We start from the raw sequence: 14940 nt of genomic DNA on the forward strand, positions 1-14940 counted from the left end.
GTTTCATGTGTCTGTTATGGCCTTCATAAAGGGCAATGAAGCAGAACCTATTTTTTGATTGAATATCTTAGCACAGCATGCAAGTGCATCTCAGTTTGATAAGTTCCAATGTGTTCAGGAAGTTATAACTCAGGAACTCCCATGCATTTGTGAAAGTGATGGATTATTGACAAAAATTAAACATTACAAAACTGCTATACCACCAAGCAAATATTTGAAACTTCATGGCTCTTTTGACAATGAGTAAATTCTGAAATATTGAACAGTGTTTACAAGATCATGTAATGATTTTATTTTCAATTTGTTTTTTGTATTTATGTATGAGATGAACCATCTGTAAACATATATTTAATATTGTGCTACATTTTAACAGGTGAGTTGAGATAAAGAAAAATAGGTACTGCACTATAGTTATAAAAGATAAACATTGCTTTTCAGCATTGAATCACTGGCATTTATAGGAAACTAAAGGTTTCACATTGTTTCTATTTCCTATAACTATCAAAACAACAACACATAATGATTTTCTTAAAGCTGAGGCCATTTAAAACTCTAGTGCCTGCCATTGTGTAAACTGACAGTAAGACCTATTTACCCATCACCACTGTGCTCACTGACCTACATTAACTCCAAGTCAAGCAACATCTTATCTCATTTTCTTAGCACTTATTCATTGACTTATGGTTTGCATTGTGGTCCACATTGCTTGTTTAATGCACAAGGATTTCAATACTCAGTTACAGACTGTCAGAGGGAGAGGCAGGGACTTTCTCACACTGGGGAGCACAGAACAGTTAGGGAGGTGGGCATTGTCACAGCATCAGTGTCACATCTGCAGCAGATTCCAGCAGTTTATGAAGCAAACATGATGCACGAGCCTCACGCAAATGGTCATGTATAAAATTCAAAGGGAAACAGTCCTTAATGGTGTCAAGGGACTATGTGATCAGTCAGGAGGTACAACCACAGTCAGTCAAGGAGATTGTCCTAATCAAGTGCAAGGTCTTGGCTGCAGTCAGGAAGACACTGGGCCCTATCAGAGACTAGGGATCAATATTTTGTGGTTGGGCACTGAGTCCCAGTTAACCCAGCAAACTAAGTGCAGTCAGATGATGTACTGTGGAGCGGTCAATCTGGGGAGGGGTGGACTGTTGTCATGGGGGGCTGTCTTGCTAACTCAATCTTGGGGTTGGACCATGGTCAGTGTTGGGGATTGCTCGATATGGTCAAGGGGCATTCTGTGGAGTCCTGGAAAAGCAGGCAACTCAGACCTGGTGATGGGTTTCATTATATTGGGTTGCTGAGGGAATGATGACAGTGATGGAGGGCAGTTGGAAATTACAGCATGGTACCTTGAAGATATGTAGGAGGGTATGGGAGCTCCCGAAAGGGTGGTTAAAAAAGTTCATGATAATGCTGATCTTTACATGAGGAGAGTGTAGGGGCAACAAGGGAATTTACAAAGTACTATGCACTGGGGATAAATTGGGGACATTAACAGTTCGAAAAAAGGGGCTCAACAGAAATAGAAGAAAGCCACAGAGACCGCAGCACAAAAGGGAACATGAAGGATGGGAAACTCATAGATCGCAAGCAAAGCCTGAAAATCACACGCACGAACACCAAGTTGGAATCTTGCCAAGACTTGTCCGGACTTGTCCTACCTGCCTATCTCCTTTTCCACCTATCCACTCTACCCTCTCCTCCCTGACCTATCACCTTCATCCCTCCCCCACTCACCCATTGTACTTTATGCTACTTTCTCCCCACCCCCACCCTCCTCTAGCTTATCTCTCCACGCTTCAGCCTCACTGCCTTTATTCCTGATGAAGGGCTTTTGCCCAAAACGTCGATTTCGAAGCTACTTGGATACTGCCTGAACTGCTGTGCTCTTCCAGCACCACTAATCCAGAATCTGGTTTCCAGCATCTGCAGTCATTGTTTTTACCATCTTGATCAAAAGTCAACTGTATGTTTGTGACATGCTTTTTTGGGTGGGTGGCTGCTATCATGTTAGCTTACTGACAGACTTTTACTCATCCAATGTAGCATAAAAATTTCCATTTGAATTATGTTCCTCAGAGGTCTTTGTGGAGACATTATATTGATCTACTTGGGATGCCTCTATGCCACACAGTGTGCGGGCATATCATGAGACTTCTTTGTGGTGAATGTGAGGGCTTGAATTGAATTAGCTTTATTGCCACATGTACTCAAATGAGTGCAGTGAAGTCGCCTTTTCCAGTGCTATCTTAGGTGCAAAGGTACCTAGGTACAATTCTCGTAACAGAATGGAGAAATGAAGGAAAGGGTTGCATTATATCTATACAAAGTATGACCACAGGTCAGAAAAAACAAGGAGCACAGTTGAAAAGTCAGTCACCACAGTCTCTCTTCAAAGGATCTCTGCAGTAGATCAGCACAGGGGGCCTCCACATGACCTGACAGCAAGCTGCCACCATATTCCATGTTGGAACACCAACCTCGCTCCTGCATCAGGCTGCTGGGTCACTCATGTCCTCGCTCTGGGTTTCTATTTACCAGCATTCCCGCTCCAGTCACTGTTTCCCTGTGTCGCCGCTCTGACTGCTGTTTCCCAGTGTCCCCGTTCCATCTGCTGTTTCCTGGTGTCCCTCGCTCTGGCTGCTGTTTCCCAGTGTCCCCGCTCCGACTGCTGTTTCCCGGTGTCCCCAACTCCGAATGCTGTTTCCCGGTGTTCCCACTCCGGCTGCTATTTCCCGGTGTCCCCTGCTCCAACTGCTGTTTCCCGGTGTCCCCGCTCCAGCTGCTGTTTCCCAGTGTTCCCCGCTCCGATTGCTGTTTTCCGGTTTCCCCACTCCGACTGTTGTTTCCTGGTATCCCCGCTCTGTCTGCTGTTTCCCTGTGACCCCACTCCATCTGCTGTTTCCCGGTATCCTCATTCCGACTGCTGTTTCCCAGTGCCCCCACTCTGACCGCTGTTTCCCGGTGTCCCCCGCTCCAGATGTTGTTTCCCGGTGTCCCCCGCTCCGACTGCTGTTTCGCAGTGCCTCTGCTCCGGTTGCTGTTTCCCGGTTTCTCAACGCTCCGACTACTGTTTCCCTGTGACCCCGTTCCGACTGCTGTTTCCCTGTGACCCCGTTCCGACTGCTATTTCCCTGTGTCCCTTGCTCCGGCTGCTGTTTCCCAGAGTCTCCACTCCAGCTGCTGTTTCCCTGTATCCCCGCTCCGACTGCTGTTTCCTGGTGCCCTCGCTCCGGCTGCTGTTTCCCTGTATCCCCGCTCCGACTGCTGTTTCCTGGTGCCCTCGCTCCGGCTGCTGTTTCCCAGTATCCCTAATCCCTGCCCTGTCTGCTGTTTCCCAGTGTCCCCGCTCCGACTGCTGTTTCCCGGTTCCCTCGCTTCAGCTGCTGTTTCCCAGTGACCCCATTCTGTCTCCTGTTTCCCAGTGTCCCTGCCCTGTCTGCTGTTACCCAATGCCCTCCGCTCCGGCTGCTGTTACCCAATGCCCTCCGCTCCGGCTGCTGTTTCCCGGCACCACCGCTCCGGCTGCTGTTTCCCGGTGCCCCCACTCCGGCTGCTGTTTCCAATGTTCCTGCTCCGGCTGCTGTTTCCCGGTGTCCCCCACTCTGTCTACTGTTTGCTGGTGTCCCCGTTTGGGCACTGCTTTCAGGCTGGAGTTCGGAGGCTGTGACTGGGTGTCTGAGACGAGGAGAAGGGAGGAGAGAGTGAGAAAAAAAAGAAGGAAAATAGCGGGCGAAATGGAGGATCTCTGGCTGAGGTGCCCTACTCCACCACTTCATACAGGAACGTCAGGGCTCAGGAGTCTCTTTAATAATGTGTATTATATATCTGACCATCTCCACAACTTAGCTGCTTATGCACCTCCTGTGGAGGTCACTGTGGCTGGAATCCTCGTAGCCTTGAATCAATTCCCAAGACAAGGTTTAAGGAGACAGCAATGATAACATCATCAGTAAACTCAGCAAGAACTGCGCTCCCAGAGAGACACACGGCAGGTGAAGATCCACTGGAGGCAGAGGAGAATGATGAGAATCCATATTTACAGAATGTTCTGTCATTTTCATCAATTATCTGAGACAGTGTGAGCCCTAACTGAGGATGTCCTGGGTTATCACCTCTGGATTGTGTCATGTGCTGGAGCAGGATATGTGCTGAGAAGGACTGACTGCCAATCCCATCTTGGTGGCTATCAAGGTCACAACTGCATTGAATTCTTATGCCAGTGGCCTGATTCAAGGAGCACCTGGCAATGCATCTCTCAGCCCTGAAGCCATAAATGCCTCAAGGATGTTACTAATACCATTTTTGCCAAACACACCATTTCTCACTCTTCTCCCATGATGATGACAGTCAAGTAGCGAAGGTATTGGAATTCATCAATATCACTGCTTTCCCTCAGGGGTGCAGGGTTCTATTGAGAGTGCCCTATCACCAACCTGCTCCATTAATACAGGAAAAGCTTCCATTCTGTCAATGTTCAAACATTGATGCCAAATCTTTTGAGGGGGTGGTCTGTGCCAGACATCCTGGGAGCTGCCATTACATACCAGAGGACTTGAAGGTTCCTGCCTCATTCCTAGGTCCTCTGGCAAGTCAGGGCTAGCTGCTTGGAGACAAAGGGTAACCCCCCAAACGTGACTCATGCCAATTTTTCAAAAACCTTCAGAATGAGCAGAAGGAAGATAAAATGCTGCCAAAATTTCCACATTAGAACAGGCTACAAGCTTCATTATGATGCGGTTTCAATCCCTGTCCTAGTTCTTGTAGGGGCCTTGCAGTTATTCCCAGAAAGGATATCTTGCATCAGTGTGGCATGTTGGGACCTTTGAGGAGGATATCCTGAGTGGGGGATTGACTGCAATGTTTTGAGGAAGAAGATGAGGTTGAGGATCAAAACATTGACCGGAGAGCTGCCCAAGAGCATAGAAGAGCAATGCGTTCTCAAGCCTGAGAAATCAGAGAAAACTAACTGGTACTTGCTTCCAGGAAGAATGCACAGAGTATGGACTTTGTTTAACATTCTATTGACAATAATGGTAAGAGGCTTCAGCTTAGCGCAAAGAACATGTAATCCTTTTGCTTTTGCACTCCATGGCCTGTTCTACTGCTGAATAAATGTCTTTTTATCCATCTGATTGTAGGCTTGATACCTTCAGCTGATAACTCACACCTATATACTAGTTTTACACCTACACGCTCCCTTTCTCTTGCTCACACATTCATTCAAGTACACACACTCACTAATTCTCACACATACTCACTTTCTCACACTCACTCTTTCACAAACATGCTCACTCACTCTCATATGCTCTCACACATTCACTTACACACTCACATAGACAAGTATGCACTTACTCTGTCAATGAAGGAATACTCAATTGATGGCAGCCAGGAAAATCTGAAATCACTGAGGTAATTAATTTCTTGCCATTAAGTATAGAATTTCTAACATATAGCTTCAGGAGCTCCCATATGGGGAAAATATGCAGCACATGCTGTATCAATTGTGCAATATAAGTCTAAGATCGAGACCTGAGATGCAGTTAAAAGGGTTGTAGCTGCTTAGTTACAATATTTCAGTTATCTCCACACGTGTTGGAACACATTAGGTGTGATCTCGCTACATCTGTGGAAAGTGGGTTTAGCAAGATGGACATTTTGTGTGCAGAAGTATGTTTCAGTTGTTTTTAAAAATATATTTGTTAATTCATGTCTGTTGTCTTGTTAAATATTTAATTTAAATGCTGTAGTGTCTATGAAATTAATGCTTTCCTTCAAAGGCACAGACACTGGAAATAGCATCATCTGCATCACCCTCTCCCAGGGCCTTGTCATTTCATAATTCTCTTTAGCTAGAAATGACACTCTCATTTAATGTATTATATTTTCTATGGTTTCGGTTTCTGCTAAAGTGCTTAACTCTCCTATTTCTAACATGAATGATAAATTTGGTTAAGCAGCTTAAACAGTTATTAAATTAATAACTTTTCTTTCTGTTTGTGCTCTGGCTCCCATTCCTATAATGTATATCTGGAATCCTCAAAGAATTTGCCATTGCTCCCTTCTTATTTGTCATCTGTATACATTTCTTGATGATATTATCTGAATGTACAACATCAATGACACACAGCTCTTAAGTTATTACCACCTGAAATGGCCCAACAAGGTCTCTGATTTGTCACAAAAATAGAAATTGCTTGTGAAACTCAGCAGGTCTGGCAGCATGTGTAGGAAGAAAACAGAGTTAACATTTCAAGTCCAGTGACTTTTCATCAGAATCCAATGTGATTTGCTACATTGCTTGCTCAGTATCTAGTACTATAGAAGGAGAAAATTCCTCTGATTAACTTTCAGGAAGACTGAAGCCATTGACAATAGTCCCAATTCCAGATGCCACTCCCCTAGCATTAGTTCAACCTCTCCTCCTGTTACTGACCGAGGCTAAACCAGATTGCTCTGGTTTCCTATTTGACTCTGAACTGAGCATCCAATTCCATATCCTTTCCTTCACTAATACTGTCTATGTTCACATCCATAACACTCTCCACCTGTGCTCTACCTGAAAGCATCTGCAGCTGATACTTTCATCCTTTCATTGGTTTACCCAGGTCTCATTTGCCCATTTATCCTCCAGAAACTAAAGCTTACTCAAATATCTGCTGCCCATATCCCAGTGTTCACCTAGTCCAATTCACCAATCGTTCCATTCCACATTGGTCTACTTTGGTTCCAGGTCTAGCCACACCTTGATTTTAAATTCTTGACATTACTTTCAAATCCTTCTAAGGTCATGCCATATCCTATCATTGTTTAAGTGTCTTACAGATCCTGAATTTTCATCACTGTTTCCAGCCCTGAGCAACTAATGCTCTAAGCTTTAGAATTCTCTTTCTCCTTCCTCACTTTCTACTCTCCAAAGTCTAAGACATTTCATAAATCTTAGCCTTTGGAGAAGCTTTTGGTTATGTGTCCTAATTTCTTTTCTTGTGGCTCAGTGTGAAATTCTATTCAACTACTGTCCTGTCAAATGCAAGTGGTGCATCACTCTAGGTTGTTTTGCTATGTTATGATTTAAAGTTGTTATTGCTATTAAAGAATGTCATACTAAGCACTGAGTGTTCATGATCTGAGTACTAATGCCAATAGTGAAAGGGTTAATTTGTGGTCTCATGTACACAATAGGGAATCTGCCAGCAGGACAAACCTATCTCCAGCCTTTACAAACTGCAAGCAAGAAGTTCACATTGAAATCACAGAATCACTCCGTCAAATATAACTTCTAGGCTTTTTTAGCTTCTTGTGTTTTTCTTTGTCTGAAAATCTAATACTTAACTCTCTTATTTCAGGATGTGGGAAGAAATGCAAAGAAAAGCCTCTGGAACTGGTATTTGTGATTGACAGTTCTGAAAGTGTTGGGCCAGAAAACTTTGATATTGTTAAAGAGTTTGTCAATGCCCTGATAGATCGAGTTAGTGAAAGCAGTGAAGCCACCCGGATTGGTGTAATACTTTACAGTCTTGAAGCCCGAATAATTACTCACTTACAGCAAGGTGCAACTTTGGAAACTGTCAAGAGAACAATTCAAAACATGCCATACTTAGGAGAAGGCACCTACACGGGTTCAGCCATGAACATGGCAAACCAGGTTTTCAAGTCAGCGCGAAAGGATGTACACAATGTGGCAATAGTGATAACCGATGGGCAGACAGACAAAAGAGATCCAAAGAATCTAAGTGTGGCGGTGATGGAAGCTCACGCAATGGGCATAGAGGTGTTTGTAATTGGAATTGTTAGTACCAGTGATCCTTTATACTCTGCCTTTAAGAGCGAAATGAACCTAATTGCATCTGACCCTGATGAGGAACATGTTTATCTAATTAATGACTTTATGACTCTTCCAAGTAAGTACATAGATAAAGGAGTTCTAAAAATAAATGCATTTTATCATTTCCAATATTTTAATAATGAAAATTATGTACATGCAATTATAATAATAGGAGTCTGTTTTCATCCTTTGTGCCCATCAAGTGTGGTTTGTCCAGGGAGGTAATATCTTTGCAACAACCTATTCATCCAATTTTCAAAGATCTTGTGTCATTTAAAGGTACAGTCTGATGGACCAATGACAGGCAAAACAAAGACCTCAGTGAACACCACAAATTATCATTTGGTGATGTTGTTCTAATACTAGCCTTCGCCAGTAAGACTGGGCACAAAGGAGCAGCAGGTCCAGAGACAGCTGGAGAGATCAGTATTTTTAAATATCACTAAGCTTTGGAATGCTTCTCTGAACCTTGGACTGCCCTCCCTATCTCCTACCCCTTCTATACATCACTAATGTCATTTCTTGAAATTATTTCCAATTTCCCTAAATCAGAGCCTCCTGTTGCACTCACTCAACTCCTGCTGGTCGGCTGTTTACAACTGATGTTAGGTTTGGGTAGGAGTCAAGCCTCCTGTTATTAAAACATACCAGGCCTCACTTGATAACTGGGACAAAGCCTGGGACTTATTCACATGCTACAATCCCTGCCCTAGGTCTGCAGTCTCAATTAGACCAATTATTTCTGCACGATTATAGTTACATGAACGCTAGCCTCCAAAATTGCAATTAGCTTTAAAATAAATCAGCAAAGCTGCTAAATCTGCACATCTGAAAGTAATGGGTATGTACATTTGATGAATGAAGCTGTATTGTCATGATAATATCCCAGCAAGTGTTCTTGTTTATTGGCAGAAGGCCATGTGCTTCCAATGGTGAAGGAGGGAAAGCTAGTGGGAGAATTATCTCAGGCTGCACTCTCAAGTTTTCTTGTAGCTGGTTTCAAGGGATCTTGATAAAAGTCCAGAAACTGATCTCCTACCCAGACAGTTTTCAGCTAAAGAGGGTGAATAGCCGATCAAGAGAGAAATGAAAAACAAAGCAGTGAAAACTCCTTAAAAAATCAAATATTTACGTTTCCAGATTGGATAATGTCTCTGAATGCTCTTTTCCTTACTTAGAATGATCACATTTTGGACAATTCCTGCTACTGATTGGAAGGTTTTTTTAACACAATGTGTGCTTGTCCCATTTCAGTACTTGAAAGTAAACTGTTCCGTAAAATCTGTGAGCTTGAGAACAACGCACTGTTCAGTTCAATTCCTAGCTCTGTACTACCCCCTGGTGTGTCACCAGCTTTTGAAGTAAATCATCAGACACCAGGCCGTGACAGCATACACATCGAAGATGAACATGACGTTAAAACAATAGAAGTAAGTAAAAAGGAATGACAAATACATTTGACATTTGATGACCCTTACATCTACATGGAGGTGAGATGGATGAGGGGTGGGGGGAGCGGGGGTAATCTGTCATGTCATGTAATTATGACATTTTAACCATCCTCACTTCCCTAAGTTTGTCTTGTTGGAGATTATCATTCTTTGCATTTGTATGGTGCATACTTGCCAGTACCAGGCAGTATTATGTACTCAGATCACTGGAGTGGAACTTATAGCTGCAACCTTATGACTCAGAGAACAGGAGTAGTGGCACTGAGTCAAAGCTGACACAAGGATGCCAGAGAGGTCATAGTTGAAAGTGTGACTTGAGAACTGGGAGTGGAGGCATTGCAGAAATCAACTCTTAGCTCCAGAACCTGGGCATTGAGATCTGTTATCCATGTTCTAAAAGGAATGCTGGGATATTATTGGCTCATCTGGAGGCACTTAGACCATCTTGAAGGGTATGAGACAAATTAATCCAATGCCACCTTTAATTCTATTGAGAAAAAGGGATACAACATATTACATCTGCATCTGGAGCGAGTGACTGCAGCACACACATCTCATGGAAAAGTATGCTTCCAGTACAGTCAGTGCAGCCTTGGGAAACAGCTTTGAGAGAACAATGAAAAGCAGCTTCTGAGAGATTTGAATAGTTCAGATACCACCTTAGCATAGCACCAGGATAGGTTTCGGAAAAATATGGAGAGGAAGTGGTAAGAAGAAGCATGTGCTTTATGTATACAATAAAGTTTATTTGTGCTAAAATTTCCATTATCCCAAGAGAGGGGTGTACAATAAATACTTATCCAAACAGTGACCCTAACATGCTTTGAATGACCCCTGCTTTCTGCTAGTCGCAGGGAATGATTTTCAACCATCACAAACCACACAAGCTAAAATACATTAGCCAAGGATTTTAAAGTTTGAAAAAGCACTGACATTCATCTCTCTCACACACAAACATATACATAGCCATGCACAAACAAACGTACACACACATACAAAATTAAATTTTCAAACACTCCTCACAAAATGACCTGTCCTTTCTGTGTGTTTTATGGGTGCAAGAACAACAAGAGTGTTCCTTCCAACTCCATAAAGATTACTGACTTCCGGCCCCTCACTGGCTCCACCCATTTGCTTCCCACACAACCACTATTGCAGTCTTCTTTGGACTTAGAATCAAAGAAACTCTACAGTGTGGAAAGAGGCCCTTCAGTCCATCAAGTCTGCACCTACCCTCTGTAAAGCATTCAACCCAGACCCAGTCTCCCACTCTTTCCCCATGACCCTGCATTTTATATTTACAACAGGGCCAATCCACCTAACCTGCACATTATTGGACAGTGAGAGGAAACCAAAGCCTCCAAGATGGGAGCAGAACCTACTCTCACGTCCTTCTGTAAATGGACCACTTCCCATGCTGGGAAATGTTTTAAATAGGATCACAACATGACAGCACCCTACCCTTCGATGGAACACAATCTGAACTGTGCCCTGACCGAGTCTGGCAGACTTTCCGGGCTGGGAAGCCTCCACAAAGCCTAAGCAGACATGGGGACAACATGCAAACTCCACACAGAGAGTCACCCAAGGCTTGAATCAAACCAGGGTCCCAGATGCCATGAGGCAAAAGTTCTAATCAGTGAGCCACCAGGCCACCCCTTCATGGTGTCTTGTCTCCATTTTAATGATTCACTACCTCCCACATCAGAAAACCACCTGATTGAACTTCTTGGAGACTTGGCAATTGATCCACTCAGTGCAGTGGGGACCCAAACTTGAATGTGACTTTCTTTCTTTTATACCTGGAAACGCTACCACACACAACTGAATGGCTTTTTCCATCACCAAATCTCCTGTGGCCATGTCCAATTGCTCAATGTACACAGAGAGTTCATTAAAGGGAAATGCAGTAATACCAAAGGTGAGGGAGAGAAAACTGGAACACGGTTTGCATGTCACACGACTTCAGGTGACCCTGGCGATCAGTCACTTATTGCCCACTTGATATGAATGGACACCCCGTGAAATCATCCAAGGTTCCTTGTACATTTCATCACTTTCTAAGACAGCATTATTTTTATTTTATCATGGGATGTAGATATTACTGGGAGAAACATCTGGGAGATTAAACTGGGTTGCACCGTCCCCTAAAACAGCAAGAAATGCAAAACTTGCACCCACACCTCCCCCCTTCCCTCCAAGGCCCCAAGGGATCCTTCCATATCCGCCACAAATTCACCTGCACCTCCACACACATCATTTACTGCATCCGCTGCACCCGACGTGGCCTCCTCTATATTGGGGAGACAGGCCGCCTACTTGCGGAACGTTTCAGGGAACACCTCTGGGACACCCGGACCAACCAACCCAACCATCCCGTGGCTCAACACTTCAACTCCCCCTCCCACTCCACCAAGGACATGCAGGTCCTTGGACTCCTCCATCGCCAGACCAGAGCAATACGACGGCTGGAGGAAGAGCGCCTCATCTTCTGCCTAGGAACCCTCCAACCACAAGGGATGAACTCAGATTTCTCCAGTTTCCTTTTTTCCCCTCGCCCCAACTTGTCTCAGTCCCAACCTCGAACTCAGCACCACCTTCCTAACCTGCAATCTTCTTCCTGACCTCTCCGCCCCCACCCCCACTCCGGCCTATCACCCTCACCTTAACCTCCTTCCACCTATCGCATTTCCAACGCCCCTCCCCCAAATCCCTCCTCCCTACCTTTTATCTTAGCCTGCTGGGCACACTTTCCTCATTCCTGAAGAAGGGCTCAAGCCCGAAATGTCGATTCTCCTGCTCCTTGGATGCTGCCTGACCTGCTGCGCTTTTCCAGCAACACGTTTTCAGACGTAGATGTTACTGACCAACCTCAGAGGTTCATACATGGCAAGTGGAAGCCAATTTGTTGGCACACCAATTGGTATGTCTGGGACCTTGTAGATTTATTTCTAGTCAACAAAATATGGCTTATTACATGTTAGCAGCTAGTTTTAGGTTAGATTGATATGATAGACTTTGTTACAGAGACCAAAGATGTTTGGTCTCACTCCTTTGAGATCCTAAGCTATTCTGCCCACAAAAGTCCATTTGCCAGGTTTGTCCATAGAACCATAGAAATGATACAGCACAGATGGGGGTCATTCAGCCCATTTTGTCCATGCTGATCCAAAGACACCAAGATGCCCTTTCTAATCTCAGCATACGACCCATAGCCCTGCAGCTCACAGCATTTACAGTGTAGATCCAGGTAAATTTTGAAAGAGTTTGGGGTCTCTGTCTCTACCACCAACTCAGGCAGTGAATTCCAGACACCCACCACCCTCAGCATAAAAACATCTTGCCCCACGTCACATCTAATCCTTCTGCCACTTAGCTTGAATCTATGCTCTTGTTTTTTGAACTGTCTGCCACGGAAGCCAGTTCCTTCTGTCTAGTCTATCTCTACTCCTCACAATTTTGTATACGTCGATCATGTCACTCCTCAACCTTCTCCGTCCCAAGCAAAACAACTCCAACCTCTGTATTCTCTTCTCATAGCTACAATTCTTCAGCCCTGGCATATTTGAGTAAACCTTCTCTTCACCATCTGCAGAGCAATTACATCCGTCCTGTAATGTGGTGACCAGAACTGCACACAATACTCCAGTTGTGGCCTCACCAATGTTCTATACACTTTCACCATTATATCCCTACTTTTGTATTCTACATCTCTGCTAATGAAGGAGAGCATTCCATGCGCACTCTTTACAACCTTGTCTACCTACATTGCCAAATTTATGGATATTTGCACTTGCACTCCAAGATCTCTCACTTCATCTCCTTATATTCCCATTTTTTGTTTATTCCCTTTTGCTGTTTGACCTCTGTAAATGCGTTACCTCACACTTATCAAAGTTGAACTCCATCTGCCACTTTGCTGCCCACTCCACTAACCCATCTATATAATTTTGGAGTTACAGCTATCCTCTACACTATCCACTACATGGCCAATGTTTGTGTTGTCTGCAAATTTCCCAGGTGTGTGTGGCGCTTATGGCACTCCACAGTATTAACCCTTTCATTTCGATATACGACACAAAGAAAAGGATTACTGCCTGAAACAGCTGAAAGGTATTTTTAACATCACTTTAGTCCCAGAGACTTGTAAAGAGCTCCTGTGGCACAGTGATAGTGACCCTACCACTGAATGATGCAGCTTGGTTTCAAGCTCCATTTACTCCAGAGGTGTGTAATGGCATCTCTAAGCAGGTTGATTGGAAAAATATCAAGCTCAAGAGGCTTATGTTATCACAAAATAGCAATGACATACCATCTCCTGACATATCACCTTGGCATAGAGCAATGTGGACAAAAATGAGAAGAATACAATAAAAAAGAAGCATGTGAATCTAAGAAACAAAACTACCTTGTGATAAGAAGTTGATTGTTCTAAGATACACCTGTTTCTTGTTTAGATTTGTGTTTTTAAAATACCTCTTCTCACAAAGCATTTGTCATAATTCATACTGCAGAAAATTCATGGACATTCAAGGTCTGTTAGTACAACCATATTCTGGTTTATCAAGTTTACACAAGTAACCACTACATTTTTGCGTTCCTTAACTTACATCAACATCAATTTGATGTAAATAATTGAATTTCTGGCACAGCAGCTCTTACACACATGACCCTATAACTTTCATGTACATTGCTGTTCAAAAATGGACATATCATCTGCTGGCAGGATGTTTCCTGGGATTCAGAAAACTGTGCCCTCTCACCCCCATCCCCACCATACTCATAACTACAACGCAGCAGAAACCACAACAAAGGGGCAGTTCGATAACAACTGCAACTTACCATCTTTAACACACCTAATTTCCCGTTAAGTTCTGTTATAAACTCATATGCATGATCATGAAGGACAGCTATTGAAAGGTAGATCCCAATTACATCTTCATGACCCAATTGCAAAGTTAGTCAAGCCTGAGTAGAGTAGCAGTAGTGACTCCTCCATCAGGTTAAACTGCTCAGAACCAAGTCTTAGCCAGAGGGTACAGCCACGGAAAGTTTACTTGATTTTTTAAAACGTGCTTGAGAATGAAAGGGCAGGAGTTCTCTTCTGGGCCTTACAAATTGTGGAAACTTAGGAATCCCTTGTCCATGGCTTCCTCCATGTTACCCCTCACATCCCCAAAATTGCAATTACTGTCCTGTCATTTCCTCTACTGGAAGGCCTTTCCTAAAGATTGATTGTTATCATCTCCTAATGTTCACGTTCCCATCACAATTCTAGCTGGATACTGATTCTGCCAGACTTGGAGTCTGACAAGATGTATGGAAATGTGACCTGACTGTAAAAATTGGCCAGGAAGCAATTTATTAATTCTTTTGGAGTGTGTCAACATCTATTGGGTAGTGAGTACCATTGCCAAACTGTACCAACCCCTTGTTAAAAGAGGCTCAAATTTCAACTTTTTATGGCACAACATCATAAACTTTATTGAAAGAAATGTTGGATTATATAAACTATGAATGCTGATATACAATATTTTTAAAACACTGTTCTTTCCAGTTTCACTCTGTTCCCAGCAATTGAGTGAAAGCTGAATTTTTCACATTCCCTTTCAGATTCAATGTCAGAATTAATAGCCAGGACCACATATTGGAAGAGTATCT

At 43.5% G+C, this 14940-nt stretch overlaps 1 protein-coding gene across 1 annotated transcript in view; it reads left to right on the forward strand.

The window, feature by feature from the left end:
• The window catches only part of LOC140480497 (uncharacterized), a 264377-nt gene that overhangs the window by 237897 nt on the left and 11540 nt on the right, over positions 1 to 14940 (forward strand). The window contains exons 32-33 of the mRNA XM_072575429.1: positions 7350 to 7904; positions 9083 to 9258. Of these exons, the coding sequence (XP_072431530.1) occupies positions 7350 to 7904; positions 9083 to 9258 (731 nt within the window). The remainder of the gene's footprint in view (positions 1 to 7349; positions 7905 to 9082; positions 9259 to 14940) is intronic.

Source organism: Chiloscyllium punctatum, chromosome 8 (assembly GCF_047496795.1).
Source record: "Chiloscyllium punctatum isolate Juve2018m chromosome 8, sChiPun1.3, whole genome shotgun sequence".
Classification (NCBI taxonomy): Eukaryota; Metazoa; Chordata; class Chondrichthyes; order Orectolobiformes; family Hemiscylliidae; genus Chiloscyllium; species Chiloscyllium punctatum.